The sequence below is a fragment of the Monopterus albus genome, unplaced genomic scaffold (genome assembly GCF_001952655.1).
Source record: "Monopterus albus unplaced genomic scaffold, M_albus_1.0 scaffold69.1, whole genome shotgun sequence".
Classification (NCBI taxonomy): Eukaryota; Metazoa; Chordata; class Actinopteri; order Synbranchiformes; family Synbranchidae; genus Monopterus; species Monopterus albus.
In genome coordinates, this window is record NW_018127949.1 from 2082400 (window position 1) to 2104765 (window position 22366).

Sequence of the window (22366 nt, forward strand, 5' to 3'; positions counted from 1 at the left end):
GACAGCTCAAAAATGTAAACAGTTCATTAGATGGGAAATAAAAGGCGTAAAAATACCCAGGGGCGGAGTGTAATGAGGGGCCCTGAAGTTCCTCTGCAGACGCTTTTCCCTCCACTCTCCCAAGATTTTCCTTTTTGCCTTGCACACATGGCTGGTGGCATAGCATGAAGAGTAATTAACCATATTCAATTTACAATTTTCTGTTCTATTACAGGCTTTTTTACCAGTAGGAAAGCGGCATTTCCAAATTCAGACTTAGACTCTTATGTCCAGCTCCATGTGCTTGTATGAAACTGGCAGTCAACCTTTTATTTTTGTAACAATCATAGCTGCTCTATGTATTGGAAAACATACAAAAACCACCACTTTAAAAATAACTTTCAGGTGGGCAAAAGACATACACAAACACAACATAAATATTTTGTAAAAACTGAAAAATACAAAAGTCTAAAGTCAGCACTGAAATGACAATAAAGAGGGGTAATAAAATGTCTCTGTGTTCATAAGAATGTGTGCTAAACTCAAAGGTTATCTATATCACTTCCTTTCCTCCCCCTGCTGTGATATTTTCCCAGGTGATGTGTGGACCGGTGCCAGCAGGGCCCACTCTGGTTCCCCCCACAAGTGGGGGCAGAGGTGGATTGATGCGGCATGGCGTTAAAAGGAAGCTGAGACCTTTAAGCAGGCACAAGTATCACAACACCATCTTAAATAATGCATCTCTGCTTGGCAGGGGTTCAACACACACACACACACACACGCCCATCTAACCAGCTCAGAGAAAAAGAAACACACACACACACACACACAAATTGTTGAGCAGCATTGTCTTCCCTCCTTTAACACAAATTAGGAGAGTTTGTTCAATTAAGCAAGTTCTCTTTTGCATTTTAATGCACGTGATATATCAGACAAAGGCAAGCAGCTACAACTGGGATTGTCAAGGGAGGGTGTCATTTGTGCTTTTGTTTTACTGTGGTCTTTGGTGCCATCAAATCTTCTCTCTGTTGTGTGCGTTTGTGTGGGTGAATAAGATGTGCACAAGAGGCTGCTGCATGTATGACAGAGGCTTCCATGAGTCTTTGCATCTCAGGGAAACCTCCATCACAGGACAACATATGTGAGCGTTAGCCCGGTGTGTGTTCTCTCCCCTAACAGAAGTGCAGTAGTGGTAGAGAAGCAGAAGCTTTAGATAACAGCATGGGGCCTCTCATTAGCTCACAGGTTGGTTACTTTGGTGGTCTATATGCGCACGGCATTGTGTTCCACTTCCATTAAAAAAATTTGATGAAGTCAAAGTGGTTGTTGAAAACATAAATAAAGGTGATAAAAGAATGAACCGTGGAATGGTAATAAATGAGTCTGCAACATGTCTAAACCGGTATGGTGAGAGGAGGCTTTTACAGTGCATCAGCAGCAAAAAGATCTTATGTCTTTATTAGTTTGATGCTAGTTCCTCTTTTTATATTATATCATTGAATCTATCCAATTTTATCTTATACCAAACAAGATTTTGTCTCTGGGGGAAAATATGTGGCTGTATGCCAGTGGAACTGCACACTGTTCTGTAAGGGGCCATGTTTGTACCTCTGTGATACCTCTGTGGTGTATTTCCCTGTCAAAGTCATTTCTATTGCTAAGTACAGCCGAGATCAGTCAATAAGCCTAACGACTGTACCCACAAAGCAAGAGGCCGGGAGACGGCAAGAGAAGAGAGGAGGGGGGAAGGATTGCAAGTGAACTCCAAACAAAAGAGAAAATTCAAGAAGGGATTTGATTGAAGAAGCGCCATATACTTTTTGAAGGCCGAGGGATCATCTCTCAGTGGTTATTTCTTTAAGGCATGAGGGCCCGATTAAACCCAATATTAAAATATGGACATGTTCTAATAAAAAATCAAAGGCCCCGTTTCCTCTCCCACCCCACTACCCCCATCCATTCTGTCAGGTTTTTTGACCTAACCCATGGTTGGGTAGGAGGGGACAGAAAGAAAGGCATTAAGTATGAAAAGAAAGATGGAAAGAAGAGCGAGAGAGGAAAAGAAAGAAGATGAGGAAAGAGGGAGGGTTATAAAGATAAGGGACCTAGGTGCTGTTGGTGCAAAACAGAGACAGACACCACTGGTTGAAGAAGTAAATCAATAGAGCAGAGCCGTCAGGGACGCGGGCAGCCAGGGCATGGAGAGAGGAGAGGAGAGGGGGCACGAGCACAGAAGCCCGGGCTCCGATCACAACGCTGGCTTCTGGCGTGCAGTGGGGAATAAAGTGGGCCTCCCCGGGTCAGCACCAGAGAAAAAGGTGAGATTAGAGGAAAGTGGAGGAGGGATTTTCAGAGTGAAGGCAAGAGAGGTAGGTGATGGAGGATGACGAGGAGAAAGAGGGTGTGGAGGGTGGGGGGTTAGGGGATGTACACTGCAAAGGATACCTGGCTAGCCAGGGACCAACCGGCCCATTAGCCTGTGGCTACCTACATATGGTTCACTGAACCCTCTGCTGAGAAGAGATCCTCTCATATCAGTTTTCCCATCTTTTTTAAAGAAAGAAATACCTTCACTTTTAACCCTTCCTCTGCCTTGGAAGGAGGCTCACTCCTGACCTCAATTTCCAATTCATTTTTGTTTGATGTCTATTCTTGGAGTGTTATCTAAAATTGAAAAATGTAATAAAAAAAAAACCTAGACAAAGGGAGAGGAGTCGGGTCTGCTGAGCATGTGCATGTATGCGTCCGTCAGTGGACATGCACAGAAAAGACTATCTCCTTCAGTGCTTTGCCTTTTCTTGAAATGTGACCATTGTTGGTACTGAATAGCCAGCTCATTAGCATAAAAATACAGAAGCACACATAGGGACTTAGCCAGATCATTATCTCTATATATTTATGTACACTTTGTTATTTCACTAGCCACAACACATTCAAATGCTGATGAGACCAATAAGGCCTCCTTCCAAAGCCCTTCCAACATGTGCCCTCCTGAACATCCCGACGCACTCATCAGTTTCCTGGGAGTCAGGAAGTTTTGTACTGCAATTGACGACAGCAGTTCAAAAATGATGAGAAACAGAGCTATAGAGAATATATGCTTACACCTCTTTAGTGCATTTAGAAATCAATAATCATATTCAAGCCCAAAATAAACACTAGAGTTGAATAACTGACAAAACCATTTGCTGTTCATTTTTCAAAAAAACAAAAAACAAAACAGAAAATATAAAAGCACCACTGGAAAGTTAAATACTACATAAATAACTATTTAATGAGCAAACTGGTAAACTGTAATTTTTAGTAGGAGACTGGGATATATGACCACTTGATGCAAGCAGTTAAAGCAAAGAACGCATTATGTGAAACATTATGTCTGAAAAAAATGCACAAAAGAAAAAAGCTCAACAGTACAGAACAAACAAGTGTTCTGTGTTGATGATGGGAACAAAACTAAAGAGTTTAGTCTCACTGCAGGAGTAGGCTGATGCTCTAATGGTGGCCAACCTCTGGGATAATTGAAAAAAAAAAAAAAAGCCCTTAATTCGTCTTCCACAATGTAATTCTGATCAAGGCCACAGCCAGATTCCACTGCAGGCTTCAAAAAACAAAATAGTTGGTCGCTGAGAGCAAAAGCGCCTTCCCTTTCTTTCTGGCACACTCCCTCATTAGAAACACTTAGGATGAGAAGAGGAAACAAGTTTAATTGTGTGTGTGTGTATGTGCATGTTTGTGAGAAGGCAGTATGAGCAGGGGTTAAAATGTGTAAACATTGCGTTAACTATGAAGAAACACCAGTAGAGATGCAATGTAAAGAGTTCTTCCTTTATTTACCCCTTTCTTCAATCTCGCCTTCTCTGAGGCTGACTTATTAAAAAGCAAATCCAGATGCCTAAAATACAGAAGAAAAACACAAACCCAAAGATTCATAATATATTTCATAAATACTTCATGAATCTCCTCACCATACTTAAGCCAGACTGGCAAAAAAAGAAAACACTGTCACCTATTCTAGTACCCGCTTGTCAGCACATCACTAGGGAGTGGGTGTCACATGTCACTTCTGGTTTACACTGCTGCGTGGGACAGGCTCGGTGCACAGAAACTGGGGGTAGGACAGAAAGAAGAACAGAAAGAAAAGTGAAGGGGAGGTGGAAAGGGGAGTAAAAAGAGGGAGGGAGGGGGTGTTATCATATCATCGCCCCATGTCTTTATATTTTCCCCCCTTATTATCTTTGGCCCCCACTCACTGCAGTCACTCAATCACACAAGCCCTGAGGACAGCGAGGGGACCTGGGAGGGCCTTCGCTTCATGACAGACTCAGCCAGACAAGCGTCTGAAAGCTATACTGATCGCTGTCAGAGGAAGTACGGCGACTTTGGAGGGGCCAGGAGAGATAAGCAAGAGAGGAAATGATCGCGGGGAAGGATAACGGCCGAATTTGCACACTGCCAAACAAAACCTGTGCTCCAGGCATAATGCAGACACCCCATCCATACTGACAAGTGTTAACATAAATAGACAGAGATGGAGTAGGGGGTGATCTGCTTACAAATTACAGGCTTTGGGATTTCTGCGAGTCAACTACAGACAAGAACTCAACATGTTAGTGACCGTAAAAATCATAAGGATGACAGTGAAGCACATGACCCCAATTTTATTCCCACTTCTCTGTGTAGGATATTCAGCTTAAAGCTATAAATTTGTTGGAAGTTTAATATGAGGTTTAGTCAAAATAAGACTTTAAGGACTTGCTGCTTTTCCAGCATGGTTTTAGTCCCTTCTCTGGCTAACTTTTGAATTAGACTATTAACTTAACTACAGTAGTAGGAGTCAAAACCATTATTTGCCAATAAAAGCATTTTAGCTAGACTCATCAGTTATCAACTTTATCAAGTATAAAACTTATTTGGAATCAAAATGACAATTACTAGTTAATGATTATTCACTGTGAAGGAATTACTGATTTCATGGGAAATTAGCATATCAGTGGAGAACAACCAGCACATTTCAGTGCAGCTGAATAGAAACCAGTGTTATAGTTGATAATTTAAAAAATGTAAAATATTCATGCAATTTAATCACAAAGAAGTAACAAAAAGAATGAACAAACTACTGCACATGTGGCATTCTGATGTTTGTTCTTTCAGATAACTAAATATGAACACAACACTTCTGCACAGCACGTTTTGTCCTTCTTGTGACACTGTCCTTCAACCCATATTTGACCCGCTGCTGCCATTACGCCATCAAACTCATAAAAAAATAGTATAAACATGAGTAACAAAAGACTAATACACAAATGAATCACATCTTCGTGTCCATAAAGAAGACATGGTAATGCCTCCAACACCACAAATCCTCAAAGGGCTTGAGGAAGCCATACTGTGCACAACAACTTCCAAATGAAACCTATGATTCATAAGCAGAAAAGAAGATCTATTTGTTTACATCTAAAACCTGCAATCAGCACAGAGGAAACATAGGAGTAGGAATCCCTGTCAATGGAGGGAATCCTTTCATAATTGGTTAGAAATTATTAGACTTTGGTGTCATTGATGGGTTGTTAAGCAACAAACCATGAAAAGAGTCAAGCTGCCTTTGCCTCTCAGTGCTCAATAAGAACAAGTAAACCAAAACAACCTAAGGCGATTTAAAGTGTCTGACATCCGACTAACGTTGGTCTGTCATGTTGTCACCAAAATGAGGACAGGAGAGGCAAACAACAAGATGGATTACAACAAGAGCAATTTATAATCACTACTAGTGTGGGAAGTACAGAGGTCCTAAAATCTCCCAGCAAAATTTAAATCTCAACATAATTATCAGCATCTGGTTTTAAAAAACTGACATTTATGATGTCGGAGCTTCTTAAGACCAATACATAACTTTGTGAGATATGACTTTGAAAACTCTTATTTCTTTTTAGGTTGCTAATTGTGCCAAATACGGTGAGTTTATGACCACTGTCTACTAAAGTTAGACGTCCTCCACAACCTTGAATTGTCCATAGCCACCAATTTAAAAAAAAAATCTGAAAAAACAAGAGCACCCTCAACTTCATCTATTAGGCTTGGTTATATTTGAGAGGTGTGCTCCAAAAACACACCAAGGTATTAGTATGAGAAAACAATGAAAAACAGTTCAAATACTAAACTCGAACACAGAGCAGAGAAAAACCATTCACATAGAGACAAAGCCTTATTTTTATATGACAAAAACTCTAGAAAATGTTAATTCATTGACAGTGATAAACTGACCATGGATGACCCTCAGATGTGGAGGTAACAAATGGCTCTGGGGTTTTGCAAACAGAAAAAACACGGCTTATGGAAAACTTGGTAACTCAAACATGTAGCTGAAAACTATGTGTCATAAAGTCAGGAGTCATTCATTAGCTCTTGGACAACAAATCAATTTATTCTGATAACAAGAGACCAAATAAAAATCTTGAGTTACAGCAGTTTGCCTTGGCCTCACCTGAGGTATATGTTCATATCTGACACACATCTGATTTGATCATTAACTGATCTTTTTTTGTATTTCCACACTAAACCATTTTTCTATATTCACACATTTTGCTAAAAAAGTTCCAACGGGCCATTTCATTAAACACAGCACCCAGTGTTAACCCCAGATGAAAGTTACATTTCATTTCTCTATAACCACTTATGAAACTGATACATCCAGCTGGACAAAAAGAGTAATAAAAAATGAAATCAATACCAACAGATTCTTTTTACCTTGGAGTACATGGCCAATAAACTATTCAATAGTTCAAGGTTGGCTGACTCTTTGGAAATGCATTAATTATCTCCCTGGGAGGACACTAGGAGGCATTCCAGCTAATGGTTTTTATTAAAGAAACAGGCAGTGCAGACATCCCACTTGACCGTGACTGTAACTCAAATACAAGACTCCAATAGACAATTAGGGAGGAACAGCTGTATCCCTGTGACAGCTGGGCTTGTGATTTAATATTAAAAAACCAAGCAGGAACAGCTATATCACTACACATAACGGAATAAATGGCACTAAGTAAGAGACAGAAAAATAATAATTCAATCAGAATTTCAAACCTGACTGAACAGGCTTCATTTAAAATTAAGTACTATATTTCAAGTAAATCAAAATTATACTTCGTAAAGTACAACAAGTTCATGATCCTTGATGAAATAGTATACAGCATATTATGATGGATCAACAATAGCTTTCTATTCAGGCAAAACTGGGGTGGGTCTAAAAAATAAATACCACTAGACTATGAAAAACTAAATAAATAAGATGCCTTGAATATTACTGACACCCATTCACTCTTAATGACATGAATAATGTGGAGTATTCAACAATAAAACCTTTCAGAGTTTGATATTTAATTAATACCAATTAACTTCCTCATATTCAAGAATGCTTGAACACAACACCTCTGACATTTGGACCAGAATAGTTTTTGCTACAATCTAAAGTCACCTCCTTTATGACAATGTAGAGAAGTGAAATATTAGCATGAACGGGTTAAAAAGATTAGTTAGGAGAGGAGATGAGAGTTATAGCACGAGATGTTTACAAAACTCACACTTTAAAAAGAGTCCACTTTACTAACAAGGTACTATTTTAATCATATCAGGTTTTGCTTCTTAACTTTCGAAACATAACTATTCAGAGAGAAACTAACAGAACCACAAAGTTATTAAATGTGTTTTTACCACAAGGACGTTTTTTGTACCATTATTTCTAATCTATATTACACAGCATAAAGGATGAGGTCAGGCAGAGTAATAAGTGGAAGGATTTATCATAGCTACTGAAATCCTATATCAGAAAGGCAAGGTAATTGGTAAATGTGCCCAATATTGTCCCTGTCATGTACCATAAGTAGAAGGAAATTCTTGGAGCAACAACGCCATCTGCTGCAAAGAGGGGTCAACTACAGTGCTGATGAAACATTTTCAAGTCACCACCAAACACTGGATATTTAAAATTTGTTCTAGAAAAATATGATGCAGATTTTAAGATTAACATATTAAATTTAGGATTATTAAACCTATTCAAAACAGCTTAGTAAACTGTGTGGCTAATGACATTTCTTATTAAAATTCAACTAACATATTAACAAAAGCTGGGAGGCTGGTGGTCATTTCATTTCTGACCAATGATATGATGATATCAGGGCTGCAACTTATTTCATTATTGATTTGCCTGCTGATTATTTTCTTGATTCGTTGATTGTTTGGCCTATAAAACAGTGAAAGATGCCCAGCACACTCCCCTAAAGCCCAAGGAGATCTTATCAAACTGTTTTGTCCAAGCAGCACTCCAAAATTTAAAAGGTATTCGATTTACTATCACATACAGCAAGACAAAGAGAAGCAGCAAATCTCACAACGAAAAAGCTGGGACTGAATAATTATCAAAATGGTTGCTAATTATCTTTTCTGTTGGCCAGTTAATGAACTAACTGACATTGTTTCAGACTCTTTTAAGAGTCAGTTAAACAATGTTAACTGTATGTTCCCTGAATGTTGCGTTACATTGAAAATATTCCTATTGATTTCTATTTATTGAACACAGACATAACAACAGGAAACAGCTTTGAAAAGAGCAAGAAAAGATGGGCTTTGTACTGATATGTACTGACAATATAAAAGACACCACCAACCAAGAGTTTTCAGGACTGAGAAAAAAAAAAAAATCAACTCTAAATAAATCTGTGAGACAATGTTTATGACAGCTTATGGCTGACATCTCATCGTGCCCATGTATTGACAGTTAGTATGGTATATAACTCGAGTCACATCCTCAAAACTGGTTTGTGTTTTATGGGACAGAGCAGACATCTGCCAGCCCCCATGTTTCCCATTGGGATGGACCAAACATGGCCCTTTGAAGAGGGTGGCTCTGTATACTTATCGATTTCATCAAATTAACCTTATGTCAGGCCTCTTCTTTGCTTGATCAAAGTCACTGTTAAGAGCTATGCCATGACTTAAACAAGCCATTTTCATCAAAAGGGATTTTCATTGTCCTTTTGAAATTTTTTTCCCCACACACACACTGACTTACACTTTTTTTTGGTCAGGCTCCCATGCACTTTCACTGTTACAATGTCTGTGTGTCCTGGACCAGAACCTTTAAGACCCCAACTGTAATGTCTGCCACTATTATCACAGTGAAGCTGTCAGGACAGCAACAAAGCTACGGCTCATATATACACCTTTGGGATGCCCGTTTGATAAGTTGTCTTCCCAGATGAAATAACTGGGTTGCTAAGGTCGACTCGGGTCTTGCCTGAAAAGGAGCAAGAATGAGGTCTCAAGCTGGCACACCGGTGGTAGGAAGACTTCAAGCCATGAGTGAACAGGAGGATGAGAGAGCAGGTTAAGGGGGAGACACCCGTGGGAGGCCAGTAGGGGGTGGAGTGGTGGGAGTTTGAGTAGTGAGGGAGTGGAAAGGCCTTGATATCCACGAAAGGCACAACAAAGCCAGAGCTTTTTACATTAAAAAGACAGGAGATTGCCTTTTTTCTACTAGACGCCTTTTGAGCTAAGTGCCATGTCCTTTCTAGGCCTGCAGGAAGTGAGAGCTGAGCTTAGCTATAGCATCTGGCACATCTGAGGGGGCTGAAGTTCTGGACTTTTGGATACTTGCATCAGATTTACAAGAGACCAGTTGTTCTTGATGTTACTGGGTGAGGTGGGTGATCCTGGTTTAAATGTACATGGCTCTGACCCCACCGCACACAGCGGTGTGAAAATAAAAAGTACTGGCAAACTGGGCAGTCAGATTAAAGCAGGCCAATATTCTATTCACTACTGGATCTGACTGCTACCCTCTGCTTAGCAGTTAAGTATTATGGACCTTGATAAATAAAACTTACATAAGTAGTGACAAAAAGGTAAGAATTTAGATGCAGTTATGTTCTGTTTATGTAAGGGTGGAGGAATATTGACCTTTTCACACAGATTTTCCCTCATATGCCCCTAAGACAGGCATTAACATGCAAGTCATGAAAATCAGCACCAATATCAGCCACAGCAGGTGTTAACTGTTTGTGCAAGTGTGGGGAGATGAAAAGTTAAAGATGAATCATCAACCTGTTGCGTGTAATTGGCTGTTATGGTGAGGAAAGCAAACTGTCTAAGAACAGAGATCTCCTCTGTGATCTCAGCGGTGAGCTCACAGATTACATGACATCTCCATCCAAATGGGCTGTTTATACATGTTTATTACTTGCTTGCTCTGCATTTGCAATAGTGATGGATTCAGGGGAAAATGTTATGTTTCTAAAATGTATTCAATATAGGTTTGAAAAAGCATATATCATTCGAAATGCCTCGTTAGTAATACTGTATATTGCTAATTCAATTTTCTTCCATTTCATTTGGAACAAAGACAAAACATCTTTGACTTGCAATTGTCAGAATCAGAATCAGAATCAGAATCTGCTTTATTGGCCAGGTGTGTTGGACACACGAGGAATTTGACTCAGGTACATCGGCTCTCAATGTGCAAACAGCAAACCAGCATAAGGCTGTGTAATATAACAAAAATAAGCAGTATTTACAAGCAACAGAAAGTGCAAACAATGCAGAATAAGCAGTAAGGACAGACAGTAACAATGCAGACAACAAAGGAATGTTCTTTGTAATGAGAAAAGTAGGGATAAAAATAGAGTAATTAAAGCAGAGTACTAGAGACCTGTACGAGTCTGTATAATCTGTACAATGTATATATTTACAGATTCTTGTGACTAGATTCTCTCTACTCTGAAGACAAGCATAAAAATGTGGATTTAATAAATAGTTTTGCAGTGATTACAACTTCCTGAGATCCCTTTTCTTAAAGCATTAGCTGCCAATAAATACTCATTCAATAAATACTCTATCAAAGTAAAGAAAATGTTTGAGAAAAGCTCACAATCAGTTCATTTTGAGGTCTTCAGAAAAGTTTGTTGATTATTTTGCCAAAATAATGTGGTATCAAAACCACACTGGAACCATAGTAACAAGGTTAATGTTGCACCAATGCCAGGTAAGCCTATTGATTTAAAGTTCAAATTTGATTTTTGTTTTTCCAACTCATTCTGAAGTTGTAGATTCATTTCACATCACACCTGATTTGTCGAATAACTTATCTGCTCTTGAGCTAAAGGTCAGTTTACTCTACAGGTATATTATCATATTGTGATAAACAACAGAAATCAAAAACAGATAAGAACAAAAAATGAAGATATCATAAAAGATACTTTTTTCCAAAGTAAAGATCAGAATATAAATAATGAATTAAAGATACTTTTACAGCATAAGGGCAATGAGAAACGATACTAAAAGAAATAAAACAAGCAACTGATTGATTTGCACTGGATAATAACAGTACTTATTTCTATAACATTACTGACTAAGTGAACTACCTTGAACTACCAACAATATGGACTAAAAGCAAGTGAGCCAAAAGACTGGGCTGTTCACTAAGCTTTGATAGATTCTAGAGATCAAGTCGAGACGTACCGTGAGTTATGAATTACTAAACAAGGCCAGATTCAGCAGCACAACACAAACACACACAACCTTTTCTCGACAGGCACTTGCAAGTTCAAATACTAATCCTGAAATACCTCAGTGGTACATCCACTGACAGAGGACTGATCGTGTGTGTGTGTGTGTGTGTGTGTGTGTGTGTGTGTGTGTGTGTGTGAGTGAGTGAGTGAGAGAAGAGAGAGAGACGGGATGAAAACAATGGAGTCACATAACGTCCACAAATGATTTCTGAAAATGATAAATAAACCAAAAAGTAAGGGAACCCTTTGGAATTACCTGCATTTCTGTATAAATTTACCTTAAATTCGGATCAGAGCTTCATCAGGGTTACAAAGGTGAGCAAATTAATAACATTAATAATGTAATTACCTGTTCGTGTTGATACTGAATACATTGTTCTGACATTGACCGTGTAGGCTGGAAAAAGTACGAGAACCTCTAGGCTAATGACAGTAACAAAAGCTACATGGAGCCAGGAGTTCAGGCAACGAGGTAAGATTGGAGGTGTGGGTGACAGCTGTGTTGACTTACAGAAAACACTGATTTTGCTAATCACAAGAAACATGCACCAACATGAACTATGCCTTGCAAAATAATACATCTCAGATTATTTAAAAGCAAAAGTTGACTTGCATAAAGTTGGAAAGAGTTACAAAGTATTCTCAAAATGTTTAGATATTCATTAGTCCACACATGGAGATGATTTAATACCGCACCTACTCTCCCTAGAAGCACCCTGCAAAGTTTCCAAAAATACAACACAGAACAATGAATGAGAAGAAGCAGAGAAACAGCTGAAGGCTTAATGGAATCATTGGAGCTGGTTAACATCACTGTTCATGAGTCTACCTTACACCAATCATTGAGCATGGCTGCATGGAGGATGGTGTCCATGGCAGAACATCATTGCTCTCTAAAATAACTATCAAAGTGTGCAAAACAAGCATCTTGATGCTCCACAATATTACTGAGAAAATGTTTTGTGGACTGACGAAAGTAAGGTCAAAATGTTTATGAAGAATACGCAGCACTAAAAAGGACACTGCATGGTGGCTGTCCACCATCTGAAGCTCAGCAGTCCTTGGGTGATAAAGCAGGACAACCATAAACATGGGAGTTAATTTACTACAAAATAACTTCAAACCTTTGACTGTTTAAATACGAGACAGGTTAGCGACTCCCAGAAGTGAAGCCAAAGGTGAATCGATCACCCCCGATGGCTGGTTGCGGTCATAAATCCCACCTCCTCCATGTTAGTAGATGCGACATTAGCCAAACTAAAACCTCAAAGTGCAAATCAAAAAAAAATTTTCCCAGAGGTGATTTTTGTGGTTTTTAGTAGCTATTAACACACTGGTGTGTGAACAAGTGGCCGTTTTTCTGGTAAGTTTGTTTTAAACAAGTTATGTGATGATATAAAAAGAGAAGTATTTCAGTTGATGTGAAAGCTTTGATTGGGGGTCCGATGCCATCGCTCCACTTCTGGTTGCTACTGTGCAGAATCTGATTGCATTCACAATATTTTGGCTTGTTTAATGGATGTGTACAAAAAAGACACAAATGTGTTACCAACTTAAACACATTGCTTTTCTTTAGGGCCATATTTTATGACCAACTAATGCAAAACACCGGGTGACTCCAAGCAACTGATGCATGCATATGTAGCATGTTAACCTGCATTATGGTGTATACAAATACACATTTTGGAAATCAGTCAGTCATAAGAGAAATGTAAATGTTGCACAGTGTAACTAAAATGTTTAAATAAGCATTAACAGAGATTTAAGTGTTTATGTACTTACAAAGTCTTTCTCGAGTTTCTCCATTTCCTGCTTGTAGCTTTTCAGTCTGCTGTTGTACATGGCTCGACTCTGGACAGGGATCTCCCTCACTTCCAGGTCCATCTGCTCCAGCTAAAGTCCAGAGTTAATACAGTTAATTTAACTAACACTTCAAATATATTTACTGCCTAGCTAGCACTTGAAAATCAACTTCATGACTGTAAAATTCTCTGGAATATAAAACCACGTAATGGACAGGAGTACATACAGTTCATTCTGATCCAAATTTACATTATAATGTCAAAGAACTAACCAGTAAGGTGTAACCTGTTTCTAATTATAAATATTTTAAGGCACACTTGATCAGATGCTACAAATCTAGGCCTCTCTATTCTCTTACCATCTACATATTTCTGTAAATACTGCATTGCTACTGCAAGTCTCACAAAAAGTTATTCTCCATGACAAAAATGCTCAAGAAACTGTAAAAACTCCGAAACTTTCTGAAAGGCGTAACTTCAGCAGCATTAACTTTAATATGTTCCAGTGCCGATTTAAAAGAAAATGCCTTCTCACGTCACTCAGTTGTGATCAAAGTTGTGGCAGAGGAAGGCTGTTCTGTAAATAAATACACAATCAAACATGAAACGCCCTTCATTGCAGACATATGCAGGCCCAACAATGTCACAGTGAATGAAATAAAAGTACATTTGATGCATGGCTAGACGGGTCTCTCTGTGGCAGATTTGGAGGAAACTAATCACTGTGACATAACAAGACAACTGCAACAACCATTAGTCTCTGTCAGGTGATTTTGCTCATATTTAAACAGCAACATGAAGATTCCCACCTCAAGATAATGGCTTGAAATGTGTCACTTAAAAGCAGATTACTGGAGAGTAATCAAGTGAGGAGGAAGCCTCTTTTCTGCCATGTGAAGTGTCTGTGTCTGCATGTCATGTCACCACCGGGATAATACAAGTGCTGTTGTCTGATGCCAGTAAAATATATATATGTATATCACACCCTGCCTCTTTCCACAAATTCATTATTTAGGAAATGGGAAGAGGAGAAAATTACTGATCAAAGACATACCAACTCTCTGACTTCTTCAAGCTGTTTGTCGACATTTAGAACCAGCTGTGTCTTCTCCTCTGAAAGGGGGAGAAAAAAAACAGCAACATATTGATCAGCCGACAGAGAAACAGCACTTCATGACAACAACCCAGCTCCCCCGCAATAGGGGGAGAGAGAAGGAAGAGACTGGGAGAAAACAACACATGAGGACACATTTGAAGATATATTTATACATTCTCTCCACACGACGAGCCAACATTTGATGTCTCTTAGTTATTGGCGTCTATGAGGCCTTTGCTGGTTTCTGCAGGGGAGCAGTGAGACACCTTGTGCCAACTCAAAGGGAAGGGAGGTGTCAGCTTTGCTCACTTGCCAGAAGTATGAGTCCCACTCAGAATGACTAACGCACCATTCTACACATCACCCTGTGGCTGCTCTTCCACATTACCCATTGAAACTCATTAGGAACTGCAAGAGTTCCAAAGAAGCATGTAAACTACAGTGCATCCCCATCATTATTTCAGGAAGCAACCTCACCACTTAATTTTTGTTCATATAAGAACTTGTCCTTGTTCTGAAATTAGCTTTTTAGCATAAAAGTGAACCATGTGAAAAAGAGACATTTGGTTGTTCAAGCGATCAAGCATCATTATAATAAGCATCCAAACATATTTAAAAAAAACAGAAGTTATAATAAATGACAAAATGTATTTGACAAAGTACATTTTAGATACAGAAACAGATTAAAAACCAAATCATTGTTCACGACCCACACAGGTAAGGTACAAGGTAAAGCTTCAATGGCAATATCAACGAAGATTTTATGGTTTTGGGCCTGTACAGATGCTGCTTGATTAACTTCTGGTTAGCTCCAATGTACCTTTAAAGCAGGTGAAATAGCACTTTTATTGTTCTTATAACTACATGGAGACAATTAACCATAATAAGTGACAACAGGACCTTAAAAGTCATATATGAAGATAAAATCTTTTTAAAAATCTAACATATTAATTGCTAGAATTTGTTTGAGTTCTTGCAATAATCAATAACACGGCAGACATTTAGACTTGTTTAAAAAACACAGATGTTACCAATAACATTACTGATGGCGCAGGTCCATTGAATTCCACCAGAATATACACTAATGATCATATCAGATAGTATACTTCAACATACAGTACTTTACCACTTTAAGAATATGAGGCGTAAGAGAAAAGATCTGATATTTTTAACTCTTTCTAGCAGGGAGCGGGTCCTCCATCTCTTATGCTCATTGCAATGTGAGAAACAGTGTCCATGAGCAGCAAACTCCAAAAAAAGACTGTTTAGTATGAATATTCTGTGGAGCAAGTATATTTTTGTCTCTTTTTTCAGTTCAATACAGACTAAGACTTCCGTGGTATGGGACATGCAAACTGAGACAATGAACCAGCTAAGTAGAATTCAGCTATCATTTATATCTATGTTTTATCTAACACCCTCCCCCCCTTTCTAAATGTTGTCTTGCTGCCAAGACTCCCAGAAATGTAGCATTATTTGTGCCTGCATTTCTCAGGAGTATATGGTTCACCTCATCAATACTCTCAGACCAAAGCATCACAATTAAATACACAAGAAATAAAAACAAGCCTTACACATATATAGTATAGATGTGGCCTGCATTTCTCCTCTAAGCCGTCCTTTTGCAAGTGTCACTCAAGTCAAGCAAACTGAAGCAAAATGTTGTTTTAAGCATAGCTGTAACTACTAATGTCAGACAACAACTAGTGTCTGCCTAAACAAAGCACAGAAAGGAACTGAAGAAAGCATTTGTCTTTAAAAAGACATTTAATTTTAGTGAATCAGTTTTAGCATCTTTGCGAGACACCAATGTAAATATCAGTATGTCAATATTCTACTACATGAACTGAAAAGAAGTAATCCAAGACAGACTGGGACCAATTTCAGTTTTCTCTGTCAAAACATAGTTATCAGAAAATCTTATTACAGTGACCAAATCAAATATTTCACTTTTTAAATACTTTTACTTGGTATGTCTGTGCAGATTCTCAGTCATCCAGGTCATAATAAACTGAAAAAACTTAGAAAAAATCAACTGGACTAGATTTCTCGGAAAAAAACAGGCTGGGTAAGACATGAGCATCTACTCAAGACAGTATTTGTTGAGACAAACTTATACACAGTCTGTATTGTGCATGAGTGTGTGATCTATCCCATCATCTTTACCTTGTATTCAAAGGGCTATAACTATTACCAATCATTTAAACATCATTGTGCCTATCTATTACTAGCACACTGAACTTAACAGCGTGAATTTTGTGCTTCACATTTACTGCTGTACGAATAAGCAGATTCTGAATGGGACTCGACACCTGCCACCAGGTTGCAGTTTCACTTCATATGGAGACTACAACAAAGTCAAAGCATTCATATGGAGTAACAAATATGGTCTTGACTGAATAAGCACTCTGATTTGAACATGTGAATAGTTATTTGGCTGACATACAACATGAGATCATGTCATTCAGCCTTCATTCCATTTTTTATACCCACATATTAAATGTCACACATGCTAGACCGGGTATTGCAGTCATTTGCAAAAAATAAAACGAAGTCAATCACCATATGGACAATTTATCTGGACAAATTAACCTGACCATGTCTGGGGAGTGTTAAAAAGCACAAGCCAACAAACCTTTTTGACAGGAAACATAGTGATATGTCATAACATGAGAAGCACAGTGAACCAGCATACATAATAGGCTACAAGTACTTTAAGACGTGCACACCCAGGAGGAATGAAGCCACGATTAATATGCTATGACACGTCAGGATGTCTGCTGGGGAAAAACTTTCCTCCACACAGGTTTGGTCTCTTGCTGTAAGGTGGCAGAGCCTACAAGTCTATGTCTGATCATATTCTCATGGAGGTCCATTTTATGTTAACACACCAAACACCGAAAGACACTGTTCTGTCATTCCTTCAGTTTCCCAATAATGCCCAACTATAAAATTAAACTTTGTTGAGTGTGCCACAGAAAATCACTGATACCACTATGAGTTTAGCTCAGTGTGTTCAAATAACATTTGCATTAATAATAAAAGAATTCTTTCCCCAAACGAACAATTAAAGTTATAACGTTACCAAGCAAATAAGCCAGCCAGAAACAAGTGAGGCGTTCTTTTAGACAGCAAGAACACTACAGCTGTTTCATTATTTAGCGTTAGTGTGATAAACACTTTACTAGATGATAACCACCTATAACAGAAGATACAGCGACGAAATAACACAAGAAATGTAACCCAGTTAAGCTACAGCTTCTACCGTGAGACTAGCGAACTAGCTCGATTCCAGTTAATGAACATAACTGTCTTACCTCCACTAATTTTGGGAATTCTGCCAATTTTGTTAGTTATATCTGCTGTAATTGTTCCAAAATCTTGCTCGTAGGTTTCAAAGTCGGAAGACATTTTGACGTTTAAGTATAAAACAGGTGGCTTTCTGGTTGACAGTTAGCTCAGACTAATAACAACAGGGCTCCAAAGAAGTCACTTCCTTGAGTCGCAGTATAATATGCTCGGCAAGAGACTGCACTGGACCTTGTTTTTGTTTTTATTTTTTCCGACACTGAAAATGCTTCATTTAGTGTATATAAAATATCATTCATGTTTATATTTGCCTAACGAAAATACACGAAGGAATTTTTGCAGCTGTATAAAAGCTGAGTAATAAATTTCTTGGTTTTTAAAGAGTGTCCACAAGCGGTTGACGGTAATAGTTTCTGACAACACGAGGAGGTGTCCTCGGTGTAACAAGAAATTGAAGGGGGAAAAAAACCAAGGAAGTAGCGAGGTTAGTGATTTAAAGTGACAGCTTTTTTCTCCATTCATAGAAATTGTACATATACGTGTACCAGTAAATGTTTGTTATATCTTTAAGGTGCAGTGTTGTCAGTGTTGCCTTTTTGGACATTGTAGCAACAGTTGAGACCGATAGCTAGCTCCTGTAACATTAGCCCTGGCGCTAACACTTAGACCTGTATCAAACATTTTTAGACAACGGTATAATCACCTATCTAGTGTAATTTTTACGAGAAAGGTCTTAGGGGTTTAACTTGTGTATACGACAAACGTTTGCATAATGGTGCGCTGTATTTTATTTCTTGGTGCTAATTAGCTAGCCTGGTATCAGAAGCTTATTAGTCATTGTTGACATTACATTAAATGAGTGCTCGTATAGAATCGCTTCAACTTGTAGCACTAGCCATATTAGTGTGCTGTATGTTTATCGTGTTTAATGTTCCTGCTTTTAGGTAATCATCTACTTGTTCAATTTAGTGCGAAGTCCTGGCTGACAACATTGTATTTATGGCATAAATGACCAATGTATGAAACCTAAACATATATTTAAAAGGAAAAACTATCTATATTACAACAACGATAGCAATGGGAGAAATATAGCACACATGCAGATATTATGTTCACTTAATTTGTATCAGTGAGGGTAGACTAAATATTGGAAACCTTTGTCTGTATAGTACAATACAATTCAGCAGCACTGCAAACTGCTAAGAGTGAGAATCACATGACTGCTGTCAGTGTCAATATTTGACTATTAAACACATCATATGTTCTGAAATGTTGCAGAACTGGTTCTGGTGTTTTTAAAGCGTCTCTCTCTCTTTCTCTCTTTCTCTTAGATGGGGAATTTGAGTCTGACACAAGCGTAGTGTGCTCCAAAGATTAGGAGGAGAGGATGCTGCTCTTCGCCGGGGCAAGGAACAATGGGACACAGAGAGCCCCAGTGACTCAAGACCAGGCCAGTGACTGGGTACTCAGAAGACAAGAAAAAATATGTGCCTCATCTGCACTGCTGACTTTGCAAGATAGCAGAGGAAAAAAATAATACAGTGAAGCTTGTTCAGTACATTTTAGGAACTCAACAGTCAAAATAGTAGAACTAACCTTGTGGTGGGGAAAAAATGAATTTCCTGTCAACTTTTGTGACATTTGAGAGCCTCCATGAAGTTCGAAGATTGTGCCACTGGGGTCCAATCATAGCTCTGTCTGTCATCACTATATGCTCTACCATGGCAATTCTAGACTCCATTATCTGGTACTGGCCGCTAAACACTACAGGAGGCAGCATAAATTTCATCATGCTCATCAACTGGACTGTCCTCATCCTCTACAACTACTTCAATGCCATGTTTGTTGGACCTGGATACATTACTCTTGGCTGGAAACCAGTAAGGATAAAGCCATATTACCCCTTTTACCAGTGTTTGTTTAGGTAGTGAAAAAAGGTTTTGGACCATGGCTGCAAAAGACATAATGCAGAGCAAAACTATAAAACCTATATTAGACTTTTGACTTATTTGTTTATCCCAAAACAGGAGAATCAAGAGGATACCCAGTACCTACAGTACTGCAAAGTGTGCCAAGGGTACAAGGCCCCCAGATCCCACCACTGTCGCAAGTGTAACAGGTAGCTACATTTTTTACCAAAGTAAGAGTGGGGTTTCTCTCACATTAAATGGAAAATAAAAGACTACAGACACAAAACCACTACAGTGAGTCACCAGGCTATTTCCAGTACACCAAGCAGCTCACTCATGCTTGTGCATCATCTATTGCTGTAAAGTGCACACTTTCGGTGCATGTTATTTCTGCTTGTCTGGTGTGGTAAAGTGTGTGTGCGTGTACATTTAAGTTCTTCTAATCATTGCATATTGCAGTAGACAAGAACTGACAAACATGCAGAGCCCTGATAGGTCTGCCAATATGAACTAAGCCTGCGATTTTAATCAGTTATATAATACTCATACACATGGACAATCAGCTTTTACATCAACTGTCTTCTTATCTTGTAGAAAAAGGTGTAACATGGGTTACTGATGAACTTGTCGCTTTATGTCCTCCCAAACCACCAATCAGTTCCCCCAACACTCATCTCCTCTTCCTCTCCTTTCCCAGGTGTGTGATGAAGATGGACCACCACTGCCCCTGGATCAACAACTGCTGTGGCCACCTGAACCACGCCTACTTCACCAGCTTCCTGCTGCTAGCGCCAATGGGCTGCTCACATGCTGCCATCATCTTTATTATGACCATGTACACTCAGCTGTATGAGAGGGTCAGTGGTCTCCTTGCCCCACTGCACATTGTATTTGATGGCTTATTGTTACCACAGCTTTTGTCTAGGCAGAGTTGTCGCATTCATTTTATCATTTGATACTGATGTTACCACATGTCAGGCTGCTTTGTTTTATTTCACTGCAGATATCATTTGGCACTGTGAAGATTGACATGAGTCCTGTGCGTCAGTTCTCACCCCTCATGCCCTTCAGTGTTCCCGCTTTTGCTGCCACACTCTTTGCCTTAGGTTTGGCACTGGGCACCACTATTGCTGTTGGCATGCTTTTCTTCATACAGGTAAGTTTTCATAGTGTTTTGCATTGGGGTTAACAATTTACACAGTGTTAAACTATGAATTATTGTATTTAATTTGATAATTTTAATAATTGTAGCACTACTTTGTGTTGCTGTTGAACTGTGCTACATTGTGCCATCAGGAGTTTCCATTATTTAACCCATGTTCATTCATATAAATGATGGTGTGGGCAAAATAATAGAAACACCCCATCAGTAAAGTTCAACAGCAGCACAAACTACAGTTGAATTAACACCTTTGTCAGACAGTTTGAACAAAGACTGAACATTATCATCTTTATCAAGGGAGGAGTTAGTGCAGGACTGTTGTACTGGGCTCCATTAGTTTTAACCAGATGTGCTTAATAATACACTGTTATCTGGTGCTAAGTTGCTTGTGATACTGACACCATTTGTCCTTAGATGAAAGTCATCTTACGAAATAAGACCTCGATTGAGTCCTGGATCGAGGAAAAGGTCAGAATTACTCTGTGATTTCCAAAAACTTTATTTTATGAGGAAAAATATAAATATTTAAAATGTCACTTTTGTGACCAACATCATTTTACAGGCCCATCTGTAAATGCAGTGTACTTGACACCATACCACGCACCTGATCTTATTGACACACATTACTATCCCATGTCTTTTCCCCTAGGCCAAAGACAGAATACAGCACTACCAAACAGGGGAAGAGTTCATCTTCCCTTATGACCTTGGCAGCCGCTGGCTGAACTTCAAGCAAGTGTTCACATGGTCAGGGATGCCCAAGGGTGATGGCATTGAATGGCCAGTCTACCCCAAGTGTCACCAACACACCTTAACTGTAGGTTCACTTTGTTTGCGTTGCACTGCTGTTTTTGCTCTGTCTGTTACTGTTCTAGTATACACAGTGGAATGTGTTTTTATGTTAATTGATAAATGTATCCTTAATTTGTGGAAACGTTAAAAAATTTGATAAAAGTTGCGTTGCCTGTCGTGGTTTTCCTCTTTCAACAGATTGAGCAGCTGAAGCAGAAAGCTGATAAACAAGTGAGAAGTGTAAGTACCTGCCAAATCTATACTGTGACATCCACATAGCATTGATTTTACACATCATTGTTTAGGTTGGGTAAGAATAACCAGGTATCTTGTATGCCTCAACCAGCAGGTGCAATACCGAGCAGTAGAGAATTATAATGGAGCTTGCTGTCCTCTCAGCAAGGGTCTCCAAACCTTTTTCAGAACCCCTTGCACTGAGGAGCCCAGGATCCCACTCAGCAAAGGGGACACCATCCTGGCCACCCGTGGCACCAAGTAAGTTCATCCACACTGACATGTTTGCAGTCATTGTTTGCCTAGCTGTTGGCTGTGCTCCGGATAAGGATTTAGTGTGGAGACAAAAATATTGGACAAAAGCTATTGTTTTTGACTTTGTGAATTTTCCTAATTAATAAGTTTTCCCCCTTTAGATGGTGGATGTATGGAGACAAAGTTTTGAGCGAGGAGCAAATGACAGGTAAGAATGAAATGACAGATGCTTTTGCTGTGGCTGGAATTCAGTTTTTAAATTCTCTGTA

General features: G+C 38.9%; 2 protein-coding genes across 10 annotated transcripts in view; one reads left to right on the forward strand and one right to left on the reverse strand.

The window, feature by feature from the left end:
- The window catches only part of vti1a (vesicle transport through interaction with t-SNAREs 1A), a 107182-nt gene extending 89227 nt beyond the window's left edge, over nucleotides 1-17955 (reverse strand). The window contains exons 1-3 of one of the 5 annotated variants that reach the window (XM_020605054.1): nucleotides 17753-17942; nucleotides 14394-14452; nucleotides 13320-13430 (exon numbers count right to left, since the gene is read on the reverse strand). In XM_020605054.1, coding sequence (XP_020460710.1) covers nucleotides 13320-13430; nucleotides 14394-14452; nucleotides 17753-17846 — 264 coding nt within the window. In that variant the 5' untranslated portion in view covers nucleotides 17847-17942. Of the gene's footprint in view, nucleotides 1-13319; nucleotides 13431-14393; nucleotides 14453-17752 lie in introns of all 5 variants that reach the window. The other 4 variants (XM_020605055.1, XM_020605057.1, XM_020605058.1 and 1 more) reach the window with 4 other exon arrangements.
- Nucleotides 17956-17986: 31 nt separating this feature from the next.
- Nucleotides 17987-22366, forward strand: part of zdhhc6 (zDHHC palmitoyltransferase 6) — a 5033-nt gene continuing 653 nt past the window's right edge. Inside the window, exons 1-10 of one of the 5 annotated variants that reach the window (XM_020605053.1) lie at nucleotides 17987-18228; nucleotides 19076-19624; nucleotides 19772-19863; nucleotides 20352-20511; nucleotides 20658-20810; nucleotides 21231-21284; nucleotides 21466-21633; nucleotides 21807-21848; nucleotides 21958-22103; nucleotides 22259-22305. In XM_020605053.1, coding sequence (XP_020460709.1) covers nucleotides 19358-19624; nucleotides 19772-19863; nucleotides 20352-20511; nucleotides 20658-20810; nucleotides 21231-21284; nucleotides 21466-21633; nucleotides 21807-21848; nucleotides 21958-22103; nucleotides 22259-22305 — 1129 coding nt within the window. In that variant the 5' untranslated portion in view covers nucleotides 17987-18228; nucleotides 19076-19357. Of the gene's footprint in view, nucleotides 18229-18266; nucleotides 18316-18379; nucleotides 18520-19075; nucleotides 19625-19771; nucleotides 19864-20351; nucleotides 20512-20657; nucleotides 20811-21230; nucleotides 21285-21465; nucleotides 21634-21806; nucleotides 21849-21954; nucleotides 22104-22258; nucleotides 22306-22366 lie in introns of those variants that run through there. The other 4 variants (XM_020605052.1, XM_020605051.1, XM_020605050.1 and 1 more) reach the window with 4 other exon arrangements.